Source organism: Chenopodium quinoa, unplaced genomic scaffold, assembly GCF_001683475.1.
Source record: "Chenopodium quinoa cultivar QQ74 unplaced genomic scaffold, ASM168347v1, whole genome shotgun sequence".
Classification (NCBI taxonomy): domain Eukaryota; kingdom Viridiplantae; phylum Streptophyta; class Magnoliopsida; order Caryophyllales; family Amaranthaceae; genus Chenopodium; species Chenopodium quinoa.
In genome coordinates this window covers 849,349-871,727 of record NW_018745617.1, presented here as the reverse complement: position 1 = coordinate 871,727, position 22,379 = coordinate 849,349, and the positions used below count along the sequence as shown (strand labels likewise).

Genomic DNA, 22,379 nt, shown 5'->3' with positions numbered 1-22,379 from the left:
GCCAAAACTACCAAATGAAAAGAAAGAAAAAAAGGACATACCTCACGTCCTCACATTCCACCGAAAAAAACGTCGGCTTTGGGTTTTAAAGGTCGAATTCGACCATGAAAACTGTAGATCTAGAGTTATTATGGTCGAATTTGACATGAAAAACCTTTATTTGATGGTGTTCGAAATCAAAACCTCAAAAAGGCGTTCGTTAATGGTGAAGCGGGCTAGTGGCGAGGAGAAAGTCGAGAAAGAGGAAAAGAGAAGAGGAAGTGGAACGAAGAAGAGATCGACGAGGAGAGAGAAAGGGCAAAGAAGAGAAGAGGAAAGGAGAGAAAGGGCGGAAAGAGAAGAGGAGAGAGAAAGAGGCTGTGAGGTGATTAGGGTTTTTTTTTGCTTTATATACTATGTAGAGTTGGGCTAGGGTTTTTTTTGGGGTTGGGCTTAAAATTCGGTTCGGTTTCGGTTTTTCGGTTTTTCATTTTTCGAAACCGAAACCGAACCATATAATTTCGATTTCTTGATTTTGCAAACTGAAACCGAACCACTTAAAAAAAATCCGAACCATATTCCTAATTCGGTTTGGTTCGGTTTTAAACCAAATTTGTTTCACCCCTAATTTTTTGTCATGGCGATTGTTGCCTTGTTATCACAAAAAATTTCAGTTGCACCTTCTTGAATGTGGAAGAAATCAGCTAATAACCTCCGTAACCAAACACACTGACATGCTGTTGCAGTTACAGCCACATGTGATGATGACAAGGCTACCACATCTTGCTTCTTTGAACTCTATGCCACAGGATATGTAGTGTGCACAAAATTCGTCCGTGGATTAATAATAAAACAATAATGAATACATATGAAATTACTCATAATAATACTGCATAATTAACGTAACAAAGTACAAAGCATTCTGCGACTTAAATAAGCTAACCTTAACCATAACTAATCCCTACTATTAAGCCCCACTAACATGATTCTCAAAAGTGGAGAAACAAACTCCACGTACCACTACTATGACCATTAACATTGACTAAATAATAACTATTATTATTGACTCTTAACATTAAGCAACTAGTGGTAACTAACTAACTAAAAGATAGGAAACTATAATAATATCCCTAATAATTTGAAGCAACACACCAACACACCCCCTTGCTTCAAAGCCACCAACACCAACGACCATATTGCAACGACGGACTTCGACTTGAATTCGACATGCATTAACTCATGACACTCAAGACACCACGACATAACCATGACACACGACTTTAGAAGATCCTATTCTCTTCTTCTTCGACATTTTGAGCAAAATTGGTATGCATTTTCTTTTGCTCATCCCAACACCTATCTTCCTTGTGACCATACCTCTTGCAATAGTAGCATTGGACTCTACTCATAGATGAACTTTGACCTTCAAATTGATCTCCACTGCCATTTTCTTCATGACCACGACCACCTCAATTATAACCACGACCACGACTACCCTCATAATACCTTCCATTTGACATTTGTCCTTTAACTTGAAAGGCTTTTTCATCTACTTCATTCTCATGAGACTTTGAAATTCTATCTTCATGAGCTAAAAGGGAACCCATTAAATCATGAAAATTATAATTAGACGTGTTTTTAGACTCTTCAATTGCCACAACAACATGATTGAAATTAGGTTTTAAACTCCTTAACACCTTATTCACAATAGTTTGATCACTAATATTTTCACCAAATGATTTCATTTGGTTAACAATATTTGATACTCTAGACAAATATTCTTGCACCGACTCTTTTTCTTTCATTAATAGTGACTCAAAACTACGACGAAGGTTTTGTAACTTAACACATATTACCTTACTATCACCCTATACTCCGTTTTTAGGATATCCCATGCCTGCTTGGATGTCTTTGTAGATGAAATTCTAGGGAAAATATCATCATCTACTCCCGATTGAATAAAAAATAATGCCTTTGCATCCCTTTTGCGATTTTCATTTAACTTTTGATTTGGCTCCGCCGGTGACTCCGTCGGTTCTACATACCCACACTCGACAATATCCCATAACTCTTGTGATCTGAACATTGTTTGCATTTTGATACTCCAAAGGTGATATTTTTCACCTTTGAAAATTGGAATTAAGGGTTGTGATGAATTTGAACCATTGCTTGCCATACTGACTAAAAAAAAAATACTACGACACACTAATGAATAATGAAACACGACGAATATTTTTGTTTTACTCACAACTTAATAATTTTTTTTTGGTTTCACTAAAAAACAATCTCACGACACTCACGACATTAATTTTGGTTTAGGATTGGAACCTGGATTAGCTCTGATACCATGTTAGTGCTGTTAGTGTAAATTAGAGAAGGAGAAAACAATAATGAAAACATATGAAGCTACTCATAATAATACTGCATAATTAACGTAACAAAGTACAATGTATTCTACGACTTAAATAAGCTAACCTTAACCACAACTAATTCCTACTAGTAAGCCCCACTAACTAACATGATTCTCAAAGTGGAGAAATAAACTCTACGCACCACTACTATGACCATTAACATTGACTAAATAATAACTATTATTATTGACTCCTAACATTAAGCAACTAGTGGTAACTAACTAACTAACTAAAAGATAGGAAACCATAATATCCCTAATAATTTGAAGCAAAACACCAACAAGGTTGACTGATAATAACGAGGGTTTGGTGGAAATATGAAACAACTGTTATCAAATAAAGAAAGGTGGACAACTGTCATCTTTATGTGGTTGAGTATTTCTTTTACTTTTGACTTCTCATTCTCATCCTTTCTTTTCTACTTTATTTTTTTTAATTTTAATTAAAAGTTGTTTTTGTTAATGGTAACTTCTCCCTATTAACTTACTATACCTTTTTAAAACTTTTTTTAAAAATCTAATTACTTTATTATTATTATTATTATTATTATTATTATTATTATTATTATTATTATTATTATTATTATTATTATTATAACTATTATTATTATTGTTATTGTTATTGTTATTTAAGTGTCGGGTTAAATTTTTGGGATACTTTATACAATAGCATATCTTAAAAATTAGTCAAGACACTCCCTTGAACGTGTCGAAGTGTCGACCAAAATTTAGGACTAAGGTATTGAACACTCCGACATCTTGTCGGACACAACACTTAGAGACGAGTCCGAGTAACATTGCATCTGAGTGTCCGGAGTCGTATCCTCCGACCCTATGACGCCACAAGACACCAAATATATAGTGGCCTTTATGAAATTTTATAAAATCTAGAGTGTCGAAGGATCCGACACTGTGTCGGACATGACACCCAAATCCAAGTCTATGCAACATAGATGCAAATATTTATCAAACTTAAATTGTACTCACTTCATCCTTTAAATATCGCCCCATTGCCAAATTTTACTTTGTTAAGGCTTGGGCTTGGAGAGAGATTATAGATTTTGCTTTTTAGTAAATCCCTGTAGAAGTCAACAAAGGGTGTTCAAAAGGTGATATAAGCTCTAAGTAAATACTGCTCTTAGATGCAAATTTGTAGCCTCGAAATCAATTGTGATAGATTTAGAATTTTCTCCAAAATAATTGACACCCAACGACTAGTTTATTTTCTTAGATCTAAAGTGTTTTCTCCCAAAGTCCTAAATTGTAGATATTTAACTTTTACCGAAAGATTTGAAAAATATAAGGAACAAAATGCAGTTGAGGAAAATTGAGTTATTAAATTTTTACCGAAATTCGTAACAATATCAAGTAGGTCTACACTGAATTATAACTCACAAAAATAAATGTGAAAGAGCTAGCTATTTCATTCGCAGGAAAGAAATGTGGAAAGTGAAAGTGTGGAGATAGGGTTTTTTGTTATTTGAAGATGGAAAACAAGATAGATTGGTGAGAGAGTTAATGACAGTGGAATAATCTATTGAGAGAGATGGATATGAAAGAAGAGAGAAGGAGATAAGTGAATCGGAGGATTGGGTGGGTTCTAAATCAGAAGGCTAATGACAATTAAAGGTGTGATCTCTTTTTATTTTTTTAAAAAATTGGCCAAAGTTGCCTTTAAGTAAGTTGGACCTTCATTTAAAATAGGAATGAGGTAGTTGTTAAGGGACGGAGGGAGTATCATGTTTTTTGGAATCAAATTCTTGAGAAGCTGGAGCCTGGAGGCAAGAATTTATTAATGAAATGGGAATATACTTGAAGTTTTACTTCCCATGTGTGAACATGGTGTTTTGAATATGTCAATCATGCAGTGTGACAATTCGGAAGTTAATTATCTTTAAATGAATTTGTGCCTTTTTTCTCAACTCAGATTAGTAGGTAAACAGTAGTCTTTTTTTTTTTTTTTTTTTTTTTTTTTTTTTAACTAAAATGTGCTCAACTATGTTGTGGGTTAATTTGAAATTGTGCATAGTACTTAGGTATCTGTATTTATGCCTTTCTTTTTACTTATGTGTTATGTTTGTAAGTTTATACATTTTGTAAGTATCTATTATATGCTAATTAACTGGAGTTCTGGTGTATTATGTAAATGTGTCTCAATTTTTTTGTGTATAGCTCTTGCATTACAGCCAATAGCTGTTCAAATGGTAGTTATTTCTTTATAAAAGAAACGATTGCAGCTATTGTTAATTTTTACTATTGTTGGTTTCTGCAGGTTTTCTCACATTTGCACGACCTTGATCTCCGATATCATCTGAGGTTCGTTCTTATATTCTGGTTGGCATGTTCAAACTTGTTTTATACTTTATGTAGGAAGTATGCTAATTTCTACTTTGATAAACACAATTCTGATTACTTAAATTGTTTGATGATGGCGCTTGCAAACAGTATAAATACTCGGGTTTGACTGGCTATTACTCTTGACTTAGTAGTGTATGTCTCACATTTCTTGTTTGCTGTACTACAGTCGAGAGACTGGTGGTCTGAATCGGATCATTGATCGTGGTAGTCGTGCCATAAACTTCATTCTCTCATCTATGGTGTTCAATATTGTACCCACTATTTTAGAGGTATATCTCTAAAGTTTATCCCATTATCCCCTCTTGAGGCTCATTTTTGTCATCTCCCATAGTCATTGACATATTTAATCTATACTTTTTTAGATATCTATGGTGTCAGGTATTTTGGCTTACAAATTTGGTGCGCCTTTTGCATGGATTACTTCCTTGTCAGTTGCTGCATACATTGCTTTCACGTTGACCGTGACGCAGGTAGAGTAACTCTGTCTACTATTACCAAAGAGTATAGAAATTGGTGTCTAATAGTGGAAATTTTTTGAATGAGTAACAACTACTGGACAACTCAAATGTGCCGATATATTCTCATGCATACCTCTATTCTTGTTTCATCCAATGAACCCTGAATACCTGATGCATGAATATAGATTACAATGGATTATCATTGACACCTTTAAAATATATCTCCCACTAGGCAAAGCCAACTTGCCCACTTGGGTTAGAACTAAGGCAATTCATATGTAAAATTGTCATGGAATGAAGACTGGTACCCTTAAGGCGATAAAGCCTATTGACTTACACACTTAGGTTTCTCAAGCAACTTTGACAATCAGGTTTACTCTAGCGTGAATACTTGGTTTAGATATAAATCATATAATAGCTTTTGGTTAGATATTATTATTTAAAAGGTTATAGTCAACGCTTCAACAAAGTGGAGTCTGGAAATGACAGCATATTTGTTATATTAATGAAAGAGATGGCGAAAACACGTTCTAAGAAAGATTTTGTTTTCAAGAAAGGTAAGGGGAGAGAGCTGGCAATCATTGAGGAGATTAGAAAAAAGGGTTGATTAAATACTTAATAGCGGTGCTGTGGTGGTGGACTGGTTGGTGTGAGTGAGAGTCTGTGAGAGGACAAACAGAAGCATAGGATAAACTATAAAAGAATGGCATTCATAAGCTTGAGCAGGGGTTAATATGGTCTGCTGATAAAATATCATTGGTTGGTAAATAGCTCCCTGCTAAACAGGTTCTGTTTCTCACTCCGAAGAACCTATTTTGGGCTTCTGGAGAAATAGAAACAACCTTTTGTTTTACTTCCCTTTTGGCCTAGTTCTCTTTATCAAATGTCTTGTGAGTTGTGAGATCTAAAAAACTTAGGATGTTTGCATCCTCATTTCGTAGACTTGTAGTGAAAGAATGTTCTAATATAGGATGAATGTTCTTAAAATGACCCTGAATCGATGTCTTTTAAGAAATTCTTGTTTGACCCTAAATTAATATATATATATATATATATATATATATATATATATATATATATATATATATATATTGGGTTGGAATCCAATGAGTATTCTTAAAAATGAGAAGGATAAATGTGCATTTTTTTTATTTTTTTTATTGAATATGCATTTTTTTAGTTTATTTTATTGAATATGCATATTTTTTTCTACTAAATGTGCAAATTTGATTTTTGAGCTAGTAAAAAAAAATTTGCACATGTAATTCAAAAATATGCATGTTCAGCTCAAAATTTATGCATATCAAATCATGCCATTTTAAGGTCATTATTATGTGGAGAATTTCTTAATAAAATTTTAGTGCTTGTTATGGCAGTAAAATTGATAGTTCTATTGAAAGGATTATATTTTTGAGATATTCTCAATAAGTGCTAAGCAATTTAGCATGGCAGTAAAATTTGTTTTCAGCTTTTCTCTCTTTAAGTTTTTACTTTAGGTGACATAGTTCAACTTATTTGTTTTGCTTTCATTACCTTCTCCCTCCCTTGCAGTCTAGACCCATCAGAATCCTGTTTATGCCTTATTCTGTTCCTCAATCCCATCATAGGAATAGAATTTGCTACCAAAACTGTATATTTTCTACCATTAACATATGCCTTCAATAAGGCTTCTACCTAAGGTAGGAATCAAATGTACTTAGCCCTACCCTTTCAGTTCCAGAGATGATGTTTCACTGAAACCTTGTTTTGAATGCAATTTTCAGGCATACCACTCAACTTATTAAGCAGTTGACAACAATTTGGTGAGACATCTGCTTTAGTTCTTTGTGATCTAGAATCGAGAATATGCCCAATATTGGCATTATAGTTACCAAAATCACCTTTCTCCCACATAATCCAAATTAGGGTTTCATATAAGATTTTAAAGTTACTGCTAGGATTCTGCCTCGTGTGGTAATGTGGCATTATGTTGACAGAACACATCTTTTTATTAATTTTTTGTTGTGTCTTTTGCAGTGGAGGACAAAGTTCAGGAAGGCCATGAATAAAGCTGATAATGATGCAAGTACAAGGGCTATCGATTCACTAATTAACTATGAGGTGTGTCCTCATATAGTCCACCTTTCCACAATACAATGATTCTCAAACTCTAATTCATTATGCTATGTATTATTAGACTGTCAAATACTTCAACAACGAAACTTATGAAGCTGACAAATACGACGAGTTTTTGAAGAGTAAGTTTCCTAGTTAATCTGTCGCATGTTTTTGACTTTCATACTTGTAATAGATCTTTTCATTGTATGGTTGTTAATTTTTGTTGTTTTAGCTCACAAGTTACCCTCAAGTGGGTGGATGGGTGGGTGAGATGCAGGATCAAAGATCACTGGTTAGAAATGGCAGAATTATAGTAGAGAGATAGAGAAAGATAGAGAGAAAAGATGAGATTTTATTAACTTTCTGAATGAATCTTACAAAGTGGGCTTAAAGCTCTTTATATAGTTGTACAAACATTTTAATCACCAAAGCTTTAATGAAAAAGTAACTAACTAAACTACTAGCTGAATTCCTGAATTTCAGCTACTGTAAAACAGAATTCTAACAGAATAATAACATTCTGTTATCAACTACGGAATACTATTATTAACTCCCTTATCATAGAAGGTATTTCTTTTCAAAATCTTAAGCCTTTTCCCACAAAGCTTCACTATCTGAATATCCCAGCCATTGAACCAATAGTTGTATTACAACATGATTCTGAAATTTTACTACCCTCCTGCCAATTATAGCCTTGGGATGCTGTAATACAGTAGAATCATGTTGGTCATGAAATCTACTAGAAATATGAGTTGCCACTGGAAGTGTCCCTAGAAACTTCATTAATTGGTACACATGGAAAACATCATGTATTAAGGACTCTGATGGCAGCTTTAACGGGTAGTTTACCTTCCCTATTGTTGTTTGTACTTGGAATGGACCAAATTACTTATGTGAAAGGTTTTTTTTTTTTTTTTTTAATATTTATTATCCCTTATCTGCACTGAGGTTTGTCTATAAGGTTGCAAACCTATCACTCTTTGCAAAGACAAGTTACAAAATGATGTCACCTTAAAAGTTGCTTATTAACTAAGGAGGTGTTGCCGTGTCTGGGACAAATATTTTTTAAAGTAATCTGATTGGTGCCCAGTGCTATAATCAGTGTGTCACATTTTTTCTTTACTCAATTAACCAAGTGAAAGATATGTTTAGCCTTGAATTTTCATAATTGAGTAAATGAGAAATATGTCAACCTGATCGTACTGATGAAGTTTAGGAAAGAGTTATTGCACCCACAAACTTCTATGAAATATATTGATACTATCCATTTATCAAAAATAATAATTTCATGGAGTTACTTTTACATCCAAATTTTTGTAAGTCAACTAATAAAATAAATTATTTACACAAAACTCAATAAATCTGTATGTTAGTTTTTATAAAAATCAAAGTTAGCTAAATATTCAGCATCAAGAATTTATTGGTTTCTAAACTAATTTGTATTAATGGCTAATTTGTATTAATGGTACGATGAAATTATCTCTATTATATAAGCGTTGTGGTGTCCCCCTATGAAGACTAACATACCCCTCTTCCTTAAATATAGTGAAAAAGAGATAATTGAATAAAGTCAATCCATCAGCACAAAGAATAAGGAAACATCAATCAATCAACAATGAATTAAGGGAAACAAAAAAAAACAAAAATCAATTACTTGAATTACGTCAAAAAATATATAAATTATATATTTTTAATTATGTCAATTAGTATTATCAATCAATAAAACAAAAATATAAATTTTCAATTAGTCACTTAATTCATACTCGTATAATCAAGATCGATCATCTTAATTGAATTCAATAGCTAATAATGGAAAGAAATAAAAATGTCAATTTTCCATAACTCATTAATTTAAATTATGATTAGTCAATATTAATATTAATAGCAGTGATACATTTTATATCGAGGTTCATAGTGTACGCTGACGTAGAAATTCAATTCTACTCTCTTTATTTGAAATTTAGTTACAAAAAAAGGACGAGATTCAAAACATGACCATTCGCTACCGTTGTTAGTTAGGAGTACCATACCTTGGCAACTATATACCTTCACCTTTTCATATTTACGAATTTATTATATTTTATTTTTATTTAATATATTATTTTAAATATTTCTTCCTCATTGTATACAAGTATTAGATAGTTAAGATAAATAACTTATGAAATTATCGCTCGCATCACATGCATATAATGCTAGTTCAATTAAGAAAAGAATCCTATTTATTCATAAACATGGTCAATGAAAGGTTAAATTCCTTGACCCACTAATCAAATTAGAATACAAAATTGAAAGATATCCCTAATAACAGTTCCTAATAAAATTATTTAGAGTATTTATGGCTTCCTTAGTATGCAGTTAAGCAACTTAAGCCTATTCCATGGACCATGGTATCATGCAGTTTGGAGACATTATACACAATATCCTAACTTCTCAAAAATTGATTAGATCTATTTCCATTTCATGCCTTTTTTGCAAATATTTGTTAATAAAAAAGCATTAGGTCCAATTTACACCAAATTATGTCTACCCTTGCATCGGTTAAATAGCATTATTCAATGAGCAAGAGAAAATAGTTTATTCTATTTACAAATGTAGGGAAAATAGTACTTTCATCACAATCAAGGTTCAACTTAACTACTCACTCATAATATAACAACAAAATAAATAAAATATAAAAGCCATAATGTGCAATAATAGAAGAATAAGGGAAGGCAAAACCAAATACTTGGTTAAATTTAATTAAAGATGAAGTCTTGAACAAAGCAAAGTAGGAAGTACGAGTAACGCAATAGAGTTTTGCTCCCAAAAAAACGTGAGAGGAAGAATAATGTGTGGCTAACAAAGGCCTATTTATTTCTCAAAACATTAGGGAAATTTTTTTCCTCCTAATTTAAACTCCTAAATTATCTAAAAATAATACTCCCTCCGTTTCTATATGATAGTCCCATATGGATCAATCACATAAAATAAGAAAAGAAGAATATTTGGAATCTAACATTATAGTATAAAAATAGTTCATAATTAGTTTGCTTTATTTAAATTTTTTGAATTTTTTTTGGAAAGCATCAACCATAATTGCATAGTTCAAGGGAGGAATTTTCTTACATAGAGCTATGTCATTAATCAGCAATTAATAAATTTAACCAAATAGAATTTAATATGTATAAAATAGGAAATAAAAACTAAAACAAATATGAAATATATTCAATATGGGTAAATTTTTTTGAAACGCCTAAAATAGTATATGGGACTAACATTATGAAACATAGGGAGTAGTAGTTAAGGGCTTGTCATGTGTTGGCAACGGGCAGGCCAAGGCCACAGGACCACAAGAGGCAAGTTTGGCCCTGCCTGTGGTGTTTGCTAATATATTTGATGTTGCTCACTTGTACACGGAGACTAACGACTTTTTTGGCAAAGCTTGCTGCGCCAAGCCCTGATAAGGCAAAAGCTGTGAGTAAAGCTCTGAAAAGCTACCATCAATCTTTTTCGAAGCTTATCACACAAGATTCTATGCCAAATTTAATGGCCTGTGTACCTTCTTGTATGGAGAAAACACATCAAAACAGGAAAGATATAGCTAATTAAACATATATCGTATTGCTCTATTGATTATCACCTATATTACCTTTCATCATAGACAATTCTTGGGCACCTTTGTTATTCAAATTATCATGATATGGTTCTTTATTTTATTAAATCAGGGTATGAAGATGCTGCACTGAAGACTCAACGCAGTCTTGCTTTTCTCAATTTTGGCCAAAATGTGATATTTAGTACAGCTCTGTCAACTGCTATGGTTTTATGTTCAAACGGTATAATGGCTGGGCAGATGACAGTTGGTGATTTGGTATTACTATCCATCCTTGTTCCGGATTCCTAAATATTTTTTTGTTATCATAGACCAAAATTTCTGTGGAGTGCTTACTTAAACAATTAAAATGCAGGTTATGGTTAATGGTCTCCTCTTTCAGCTTTCACTTCCATTGAATTTTCTTGGTAGTGTATACCGGGAGACAATCCAGAGTCTTGTTGATATGAAATCAATGTTTCAGTTGCTAGAGGTATGCTTCAAGACCTATTACTTGGATCTCTGCTAAAGATTATAGTCTAACTATTTATTGTGATGATTTGCCATTCTTTTTACATACGAAGTATATGTTTAGTGAATATAGTACTCTGTGGGTTGACTTTTTCCTTTATGATATGAAGGAACTTTTTCACTTCGGCTGATTAATTTTTTTTCAGCTTCTTGTCTGATATGTAGAATTTTTGGGAAATCCTTGGTGGTTTTGTAAAATACAAGATAAAATGAATTTAAAAAGAAAAATAAAATTTGACAGCGCTACGCCATCATTCTGCTAAATTGGATTTATTGAATCTGTAATTACAAGATACCTTGTTTCCGTGCAAATAATCCTGTGGTAAGTTTGCATGTGTCAATTTCTTCCAGAAAACCTTTTAACTTCATAATTGCTCAGATGTGTGTGAGTGTATTCACCTACTTCATGTGTGCTGTCTAGCCTTGTTTTTTTTTTTTGTTTTTGTTTTTTCCCTCCTCTTAATATTGCTTGATTTTACTGTTGAAAATCTGTGGAATCGTGTAATGTCTATTTGTGTAGTGACTATTTTAGGGAGTGTTCTTTCTGCAGGTATGCAAGTTTTATTTAGAGGCTTCATTATATATACTTCATTGTTAACATTGCAGGAAAAGGCTGATATCAGTGACAAAGAAACTGCAAAACCTTTGATGTTGAAGGGGGGTAACATTCAATTTGAGAATGTACATTTCAGGTAGGAAGAGTAATTTCATACAGTAGCAGCTTTAGTGCCTTGACACATAGCTCTATCATACGTGTATATGTAACACAGCCTTTTCATATGCTTCTCTGTTCTTTGCTTCTGTTTGGAAGGTTGGAAAGTTCTCCTTCATGTTAAGTTGATTGGGTCCCTACCTAACTACATAGTAGTGGTACAGGGAGCGTGCCTGAACTCTTTGCTCGCTCTTCTGTCATCTGAATTGCCTAACACAAAGGGGGTATTATAGATTTATAGTTCCTTGAGCTTAGCATATGCTACCGCCAGTGTCAGATATTCTTCCATCTCTGAACATCAATTTGCCAAAGTGCAATATTGCTTTCTTATAAGATTAACTTGAATAAGAATTGTTGTACCATTGGAAAAAGGGGCACCTGTGGGAACGTCTCTATTGAAGAACCATTTCAATAATACAGCTTCTGTTGTGCTTCCTTGTTGAGGCTCTGTTCACTGGCTGTCCAACAACCTATAACCCTTGTAACTACTCCCTTTGGGGGGTTCCAATGTAACTTATAGCGACAAATGGGAAAATTATCTTAGCCTTGTGCCCTTAGGTTGACCTGCTCCCTTTTAGTCTTTTCATCTAAGCAGTCAAAGAGTTCACCTCCTAGTCTCCTACCCTAGGGAAGCCCTTTCGGAACAAACTTTGGAGCTTGAAGAGGTGAAAACTACATGCTTCTGTTGAGAACACACTTGAGATAAAAAGTCAGCCCCTTCTGAAAGAAATGTATTTAAGACATGGAGAGATGTCAGCTTTCCTACAAATGAGTTCTGTGACAGCTTAGAGCCTTTTATTAGTTAAGGACCTTGTGTAGGATGCAGCATAGAGTATTATAATTCTAGCTTTTCTTAGATGTTCATTATTGAAGATGTTTGTTCTTTTGGTGCCTCTTATATTTTGATAAGTTAAGTTTGTGCTTCTGGATTACTAGGTGACCTTATTCAATAGAGCTGGTGACAAGGAACAGTTGAGTGTAATTGAGACTTGGCAGTTGGCACACCTAATTAGTTATTGTCAGTATCTAATTAGTTATTGTCAGTTTTTTTTTTTTTTTTTAATATTTTTTATGGTGGTTGTAACGTTGTACCATGGATGGAGTAAAGAGTCACTGCTAGATGAAGAAAAAGCTCACTAACTGATTGCAGGGTGTCTTCTAAAAACTAAGGTTTTGTTTGGTTCAATGTGAATTAGAACTTCCCATGAATTGCAAATTTATGGGAGTTAAATTCCTATAATCAAATTCATGGGAATTTCCTAAAATTGTTTGGTTAACAATGAGGGAAGTAATTTCCCATGGGAATTTCTACTTACCTAGGGGGGATTAGAGTAAATTTCTAAATTTTGTGGGAACTCAAAATTCCTAGGGAGTTCCACTTCCCCTATTTTACCAAATTTTTGTCAACCAAACAACAAACAAAACTTGCAATTCCCAGGAAGTCTCACTTCCCATGTTTTTTTATTTTTATTTTTTGTATTTTTCTATTGTCAAACAAACAAGCCCTAACTCTATTTGAAACATAGTAGTTTATGTTATTTCCTTGGCTCATAAGGCTTTTCCTTGCCTTCACTTTGGGTTTTTGCTAATAGTTGTTGAGAGTTGTTTCTGGATACTAATAGAAAATGGGCTGGAAATTATAGACCTCTGCTCAGGACTTTGTACCAATTGATGCTACTAAACTTTATGGTTTTTCCTTTATTAATGAGATGGTTTAACCTCGTTTTTAAATCTGAATCTAAATTTGTCTTAATTGTTTAATGCATGCCATGACTGTTTTGGCCCTAATGTGTTGCAAAAATAGGTACCTTTTCTGCAACATTGCAACCCTTGACAAAATTACTACTGTCTAGTACTATGCCCTGAAGAGGTAAGGCTGGGTTAGCAATTGGGGTAGAGCAAGGTTTTGTGACATTTATCTGGATTGTAATGAGTAACACTGGCATGTTCTCAGTTTTAGATATGTGGAGAAGACTTTTATTATGAAATTTTGGCGTTGGGGATTTGGTTTCTTAGCCTCACTTTTGAGGCAGAGGTTTTGGTAATCATGAATCTTATGACCTTTTTGCTATTCTCATCCTCCACATCTTCTTGCACTACACATTTTCAGCTAATGTTTCCATTTTAGGGATTAATGTATGTAATGCAAGTTATAATCTTGTAGTCTCTCTACTATGATAGTTGTGCTTATTCTGACAGCTCTGTGGTAGTAAAAAATTATCTAGTATGTGGACTTCTTTAAAGATTTTAAAGTCTGTCTTGTGTATCTTTTTTGTGTACAAAGATTGTTTAAGTTGATATAGTCTCTTATAAATGGTTATGGACAATGACAGTTACCTGACTGAAAGAAAGATACTTGATGGGATATCATTTGTTGTACCAGCTGGACAAAGTGTGGCAATTGTTGGCACTAGTGGAAGTGGTATGCTAAATATGTATCCTCTATTTGATTATGTCTCTTTTCTCTTGTATGTGTTTGCTTCTTTTATTATATTAATGTAGGAAAAATTTGTAGCGAATTGAATAATCATCTTCAATGATATGTGAGTTCACTACTTCACTGTTTTTGTTTTTCTTGGTAGTAGTAATGATCTGGGATTAGATGTAACTTTACTCCCCCCCCCAGCTCCCCCGATAAGATCTCTATTTTGTTGTTAAATCTTAATTTTTCTTTGAAACATGTGCATCTTTGGCAAAACTGAATTTTGGATGGCTGTATTTTTGTCTTCTGTTAAATTTTAAAGTATGCTAAGCCTTGTTATTAGCTATCCTAAGATGAATCATAGTTAATGACTTAATGTTCTCTCTTTTCTTGACACTGTTAAATCTGAAAACTTTGCAATTAAAATTTAATCTTTTATCGCTTAATTAATTTGTTTATTTTATGTACGTTTCTGATTTATATTGTAACATTGTAGGCAAGTCGACCATTCTCAGATTGCTCTTCAGATTCTTTGATCCTCACAGTGGACATGTAAGGAATAATGCTTATCAGTTTGTCTTCTCTGTGATCACTTCCCAATGATGTTTTGTTCTTCTGTCAATGGAATTTTAGGCTCTTTTACATTAGGCAGCTATTACTCTGACTCAGCAAAGGGACATCATCCCCTTAATATTTGCACTTAATTATCAAATCACTATAGGTAGTAAACCATTTAGGATGTCCTTGCTGCTCTGAATCTGTGCCTTATGGTTTGTGTTGAGTAGATCAAAGCAATTATGGGGACTTAAAGAATGTCTGATATCAAAGAGTTGAAACCATTTAATTGGTTGATGGAAATGTACAGCTGATAAGGAAACATTGAACATGCCTTATGGACCAAAGTTTATAGCATAATTGAGCTTCAAGGATCGGGCCCAAAAAATGAGGGGACGAGGGGTTGAGATTAGACTATATCAATCTAGGAGACATGGATGCACCTTCTACTTAATGTTCCCATAAGACCGTAATCACCGCATATCCGTCAAATAATACTTGGAGGGCACACAATACTTGGAAGATTTATGTGACACATTCAACTAGGGATGGCAATCTAGTCCGAATCCGCCCCTAGTCCGATTCGATCCGAAGAAAAAAAATCCGAACCGAATCCGAGAAATAATTATTCGAATCCGACTCCGTTTAAAAAATCCGACTCCGAGTCAAAGGAGGGTCGGAGTTAGAGTCTACTTAGAATCCGACTTATCCGATCCGACTCCGACTTTTTCATGTACTTATATATTTTTTATCGTTCAATTTATGAATTTATTGGTCTTTAAAGTTGATTATATATTGGTTGCTATTGATAATTGGATCAAAATTACTTTTAAAGTCGGAATCGGAGTCGGATCGGGGATATCTAGTTGCTTGTTGTATAGCTCTAGCCTCTGTGTGGTGCGTACTTGGAGACCTGGTTGTCCAGACCATACTGTTGTCTGTTAAGTCGGAGTCGGATCGGGGCGGAGTCGGAGGATGGAAATTTAAGTCGGATTGGAGTCGGATTCTCGGAGTCGGAGGCAGAAAAAAAAAAAATCCGACAGCTTGTAGGGTCGGAGTCGGATTTTGCATAATCCGATCCGAATTCGACCCATTGCCATCCCTACATTCAACACTAAAATAATTGATCACTAGCTAACATCACGGTTGTACAACTTGTATGTTGCCTAAAATTATCGATACATGTATAGTGAACTTTTATACTCGCTATGTTTTTTTATTAATCGCAACACTTTCCTTTTTCATCCGTTTCTATTGCAACACTTTTTTATTTGGTAAGGGCCCATGGTTATATTTCTCTCCCACTAAACCCACTTTCACTGCTCATATATCTTTTTTCTCTCAACAATTATATCTACCCAATAACTATACTTTACATAATCTAATCCTCACTTTGGTCCCCTTCGTTGTTGTTTCTTAAACTATGGGGCAAGACTAGTATTTAATCCGAAACGGAGGGAGTAGTCTATATGGATTTTTTTTTTTTTTTTAAATGTGGCCTAAATAAGTCACTTAAACATTAAATACTCTGGTATTTTAGTAATTGCCGCAATTGGGTTTTTACGTGATTCACACATTATCATGTGACAATCTATTGTTACTTTTACGTAAGGAAAAATATAGTCTTGATATCTACTTTTATAGCATCAACTTTATATTATTAATTTGTAGATAATTGAAGATTTAAAGGTAAAAGTAGTGTGTCGGGATGCGTGAAACTCCAACCTAGTTGAGAATGGAGGAAGTATAAATTAAAATTATCAGATATGCAACCCTTTAATACTTGCAAATAACATAATGTGTTTTCTTGTACCAGCGTTCCTGAAGTTTCATATGTTGTTTAGTGTTTGTATTGTACTTGTTTCCATGTGATCTAGTTATTGCCAAGCAAACCTTTATTGGCAATATGAAGCATATTATATAGTTCAACTGTGAAAAGCATGTGTAGTTCAGTTATGAAAAGCATGTGAAATACGCAGTGCGCTAGTTAGAGAAGGGGTTAGGGGAGTCAGAGTAGAGAGAATGAAAATATGAAAAATATTACTGATTGTTTATTACCTCTTTCTCTCTCTCTCTCTCTCTCTCATATACATATATATATCCAATGAGAAGTTTCTTATAATGAGAAGGATGAAATGTGAATTTAAATTGAACTAAATGTGCATATATTTTCTACTGAATGTGCACATTTGATTTTTGACCAGCTACTTTTTTTCAAGTTTTTGGAAAAACGAAAACTTATGCATATTATGCACAAAAAATATGCACATTAAATTTCGGTCAGAAATTTTTGGCACATTTTGTTCAAAAAATATGCACATTTAGTGGAAAATTTATGCACATAAAATCCTTCTCATTCCTCTCATTTTAAGAACATTCTCATTTGACCCTATGTCATGCTTGAATAATGATGAAGCATTGATGTTGTACCATGGTGATTAAATTTGTTATATTTATCATTGCTGTTGTGTGCCTTATTGTTACCTTGCTGGAACCCAAGTTATCTTTGTTTTCTAATCTCTACGATTGAGGAATCATGTTTTCTGCTCTTTTAATTTCTCTGTTGTCTGTGACTCGCAATTTTGTTATAAAATCATGTCTGACATTGCAGATAAGAATTGATGGCCAAGATATAAGTGAGGTTACTCTTGAAAGTCTCCGGAAAACTATAGGTGTTGTGCCACAGGATACGGTAAAGTTAGGATATCAGTTTAAGATCTTTTTAATTTCTGACAGAGGCATGTTCACTGAGAAAATTTTAATTTGTCTCAGGTACTCTTTAATGACACAATATTTCACAACATCCATTATGGCTGTCTGACAGCAACGGCGGAGGAGGTCTGTAATGTCACCAATTTCTCAGCTAATTTTACACGTGTAAACTTGCTATCTAATTTTAAATTTGTATCAGGTGTATGAGGCTGCACGACGAGCAGCAATTCATGACACTATTATGAATTTCCCTGAGAAGTATTCAACTGTTGTAGGGGAAAGAGGCCTAAAGGTCAGATTTCATTTTTTTTTTCATTCAAATTTTGGTTTTTTTGGTGACCAGTACGCTACAGCTGACTAGCTGAGACAATATCTGATTCAAAATGAGAATCTAAGCTCCCTACTGATGTTTTCCCAAGTTATAGTATGTTATGGATTTCCACACAGTATAGTGTTGCAAGCTAACAACAACCTACATCCAAGAGACCTGTTTTGATGCATTTTTTGAGAAGCAAAGAATGAAGGGTAGATGTAGAACAAGAGAAAAATTAATAACTTAGGCAGCAATAATTCTAGAAGGAAGGCCTTAAGGTGTTATAGTTAGAGGGAAGTTATCGCAGCTGGTGCTGCACTTGCCTTAGATTTTGTGGATTAATTGATACTATGTACTTGATTGTCTAGGATATGGGTGAAATCATGAAACCCTTAAGTATTAATGTGTCTAAAATGTGTTCATATTATTAGTGATTCAGTTGGCTGTTTAGTGTTTACCAAGTTACAGCCAAACCTTTTACATTGCTTAGAAATGTAAAATTTCTCTGGTAAGCAGTTTCCAAATTACCTTGAAAAAGAGAAATGGAAAATGCATATCAAACTCCAGTTTCCAATTTTGTGAAACGTTTCCTATATAAGATAACTCAGAAACGCAATTTCATTAGATGATAAAGAACAGAGGATAAGAAATTATAGCCATAGAACAAAATGAGAGTAGGAGATGAGAACAACAATGTGCCCAAAAAATGGAGCAGCAGGCGAAGAGAACAAGAACACAATAGAAAGAAGTGAGGTTGAGAGAATAAAGAAAGGATTGAAAGTTGTATTTTTTAATTAGTTTTGAAAGGAGAAATTTTCTTGCTCATTATTTATTTATGATAGGAGTTTTTTAATATCTTTATTTTATTATTTTTTTTCCTTGGGAAATGTCATGAATAACCTAATATGGCTTGGGTTGAGCAATATATCAGCATGTTTTGTGTGTGGCCGCTTGTAAAAGTACAAAGTAACTCTGTAATACTGACGAAGTAACCCCTATAACATTGACCTAGTAAACCCCTTGTAACACTGACCTTGTAACAAAGTAACCCGCACATATAAGAATTTGTGTTTTTTTATTTTATTTTATTATAATGCTTTTTTTTTTTTTTTAATATATATATATATGCTTTTTTTTTCCAATTCCGTTTCTATGCTTCCTACCATCTGAAAATTTTTAGGTATCCCATTATCCCTACTTCCTCGTTTCAATTTCCATGCAACTTAGCCTATCGTTACTTCAATTTATCTTCTAATGTGGTTAGTTTTTGCAATTAAGTCTTAGCTGGCCATTAGGAAATCAAGCTATATACAATATTCCTGGTGTATTCCTAAAGTTTCTATTCTTGACAACTTTTCCAACTATTACTCTCAAGTTTTTCCAGCAACGTTTAGGCCCAAAATTCTCTGACCATGTCAGCAACTTTTAGAAGATTGAGTGGATGGTAGAAGGGGTAGCCAACCCTGTCCTTTGATTTTTATTCATTGTGTATTAATGCGTCATTAGATAAGTATTGATCAAGAAAAGGAATTTAATTTAGTGTCTAGGTCTTTGTTCAAGAATGATGTTGGAAGATTTCAGGTTGGTCCATGAAAGGTCAAAGTTGGCTTCCCACATTGTTGTAACATATTGTGATATCATTGTTGATTTTAACCAAAAAAAATGTCATTGCTAATACACTGTTCCTTTCTGTGACTAATTTCATCATCACATATGTTCATGTTTTACTTTCTTTATTCATTATTGCAGCTGAGTGGTGGTGAAAAGCAGCGCGTTGCATTGGCTCGTGCATTTCTCAAATCTCCTCCCATTCTGTAAGTTCTCTTTCTTACTTTGCACATAGTAATACAAGATAAAATGTGCAATGTATAAGATTAGTTTCAAACTTTGCTGGTTCCTACTTGCAAACTTCTACTGTTACAGTTCTGGGTTCTTAAAATTTTGAAAAATTGTTTTATGTACATTTAATTGAATTGCTTGTAATCCGCAGTTAGCCAGTTATGTATTTTCTCGCCTCCCCGTTAATTAACTGTATGAAGGCTATTAGTGTAAGAGTCTTTAATCTGTATGATTGCCAGATTCATGTATAAAGGTTCACTTTATGAAACTTTAAGTGAATAGCTTTTAGACTACGTCAACTATTAATTGATTTATCTATATAGGCTATGTGACGAGGCTACAAGTGCCCTAGACAGCACCACAGAGGCAGAAATTCTAAGTGCTTTGAGGTCACTTGCAACTAATCGCACCTCCATTTTTATTGCTCACCGGCTTACAACTGCTATGCAATGTGACGAGGTAAGTTTTGTAGCTAGTCAATAAATCTTGATCTCTTATTAGTGTCATTATGGAAGAGTACCTCCCCTGGCCCTGGCCCTGGCCCTGGGAGCAAAAAGCATGGTTCTATTTTGGGTTCATCAATGAACATTCCAAATAATGTTCCAACTATGCTAGATTACCAGATGAATTTCAAATGGAATTCTATTGATAAGTGATGTGTTTACAACCTTGTATGCCGCATATAAACGAGCCTTTACTTGATGAATAACGATTTTATTAATTATCGTCTGTGAAGTCTGTTGATAAATCATTACTATAAAGTTACCAATGAACCTTCTATTTAAAGTTAAATAGTCTAATTGAACTTTTGGAATGTATATCCAAAGAAACTTGAAATTAATGTTAGTTACAAATTCTAACAAAAATTTTTGTATCCATTATATCGAGGTAACTTTTGTTGAATTTAGGGTAACTTTTATTAATAAAACATTAATAACTTTTATTTATATCGGGGTAACTTATATATATTGGGTCGCTTTCATTTGTTACATGGTAACTTTTGATCGTTTTAAGGTAACTTTGTAGCGGATGTACAATATTTTATTTTACATCCGATTTTTTAAAATGTTTATGAACTTCTTAAAGGAAATCTCAACCACTGGAATGGTTGTTTCCAATTTTTTAGTTTTTGTTGCTAATATCTCTTCATGCTTCTTTTCCAATGTGAAAAGTAAGGGTAGTGTGGCTGCCACAAGCTTAGTAATGGTTGTTTCCAATTTTTTAGTTTTTGTTGCTAATATCTCTTCTTGCTTCTTTTCCAATGTGAAAAGTAAGGGTAGTGTGGCTGCCAGAAGCTTACCAAGCTTAGTTTTACATTTGAGGACGGAAACCTTGACCCCATGTAACAAAGTCATAGATGTTGTCAAATTGTCTTGAAGTTCAGCTTTAATTTTCGCAATATTAAAATCTAGTAACTCACAATTATACTAGCGTCTTGTATGTAGTGCACTGCATGTCTTCTTGAAATATGCAATAATGCTTGAAATGGACAATGATCAACTGATTCTACTGAAACACTGATTGAAAGGAATGTACTCTTTTTCTTCCTGTTAAAGTGTTAGTATGTGTGATATTACGATACTTTCTTAAGAGTTATATTAACCTGCTGACTGGTTGGTGTTAAGACTGGAATTTAGTTTGCATGTTATGATTAAGTTGCTTCTAGCTTGACTACTTGTTGAAATTTCTGCCTTTAGATTGTGGTTCTGGAAAATGGAGCGGTTGTTGAGCAGGGATCTCATGAGGTTCTTCTGTCAAAGGCTGGTAGATATTCTCAGCTCTGGGCTCAGCAGAACAGCACGGTTGATTTTGTTGATTCAGCTGTCAAGTTGCAAACCTAGGCACAAATGTGGATGCTTTCAGGCAACAGACAAATACATCGAAATTTTTGTTAGTTGGGGCTCAGTTTAGAACAGTCGGGATTCAGAGTTATCATCTAAATGCAAAAGGAAGTTTACCTAAGCTGCAAGCCACTCCCTTCTCTGCTGCCAAACCCTGAAAGAGTGGCAAGATCATAATTATGTGACTAACAATATATATACTTGAAAGGGGAAAAAATCCTTTTGGAGCTTTTGTAACCTTCCCCATCATCTCCTTAATTTTTTTGAAATGTGTATAAAAGATCTTTTATAGTGTGCTTCAATGTCTAGTTTAATTTGATTAATTAGATCTCTAGTTTTGCTTCAACCTTTCAACTCTTATAATCAGAATCGGCGTTTATCTTCTTTTTCTCACACTAGATAGGCTACTTGAGTTTTCCCACAAGTTTACTGATGTTCAATTCTACTCTTGAGGAAGTAGAACATGATAAAAATGACAGAGGGAATTCATTAACATGAATCCATTAATTGAATGTTTTTATGTTATATAAGTGAGGATAAATGAGATTGCTCATCCCTGATTCACTCTAAGGGGCCGTTTG

At 33.8% G+C, this 22,379-nt stretch overlaps 1 protein-coding gene across 1 annotated transcript in view; it reads left to right on the top strand.

The window, feature by feature from the left end:
* LOC110716773 (ABC transporter B family member 25, mitochondrial-like) overlaps positions 1 to 22,191 on the top strand; it is a 28,881-nt gene extending 6,690 nt beyond the window's left edge. The window contains exons 5-20 of the mRNA XM_021895405.1: positions 4,662 to 4,705; positions 4,914 to 5,016; positions 5,110 to 5,217; positions 7,222 to 7,305; positions 7,382 to 7,442; positions 11,007 to 11,152; positions 11,250 to 11,366; positions 12,011 to 12,096; positions 14,450 to 14,538; positions 15,035 to 15,090; positions 17,705 to 17,785; positions 17,866 to 17,931; positions 18,005 to 18,097; positions 19,868 to 19,932; positions 20,281 to 20,416; positions 21,655 to 22,191. Coding sequence (XP_021751097.1) covers positions 4,662 to 4,705; positions 4,914 to 5,016; positions 5,110 to 5,217; positions 7,222 to 7,305; positions 7,382 to 7,442; positions 11,007 to 11,152; positions 11,250 to 11,366; positions 12,011 to 12,096; positions 14,450 to 14,538; positions 15,035 to 15,090; positions 17,705 to 17,785; positions 17,866 to 17,931; positions 18,005 to 18,097; positions 19,868 to 19,932; positions 20,281 to 20,416; positions 21,655 to 21,798 — 1,479 coding nt within the window. The 3' untranslated portion in view covers positions 21,799 to 22,191. The remainder of the gene's footprint in view (positions 1 to 4,661; positions 4,706 to 4,913; positions 5,017 to 5,109; positions 5,218 to 7,221; positions 7,306 to 7,381; positions 7,443 to 11,006; positions 11,153 to 11,249; positions 11,367 to 12,010; positions 12,097 to 14,449; positions 14,539 to 15,034; positions 15,091 to 17,704; positions 17,786 to 17,865; positions 17,932 to 18,004; positions 18,098 to 19,867; positions 19,933 to 20,280; positions 20,417 to 21,654) is intronic.
* Positions 22,192 to 22,379: the final 188 nt, after the last annotated feature.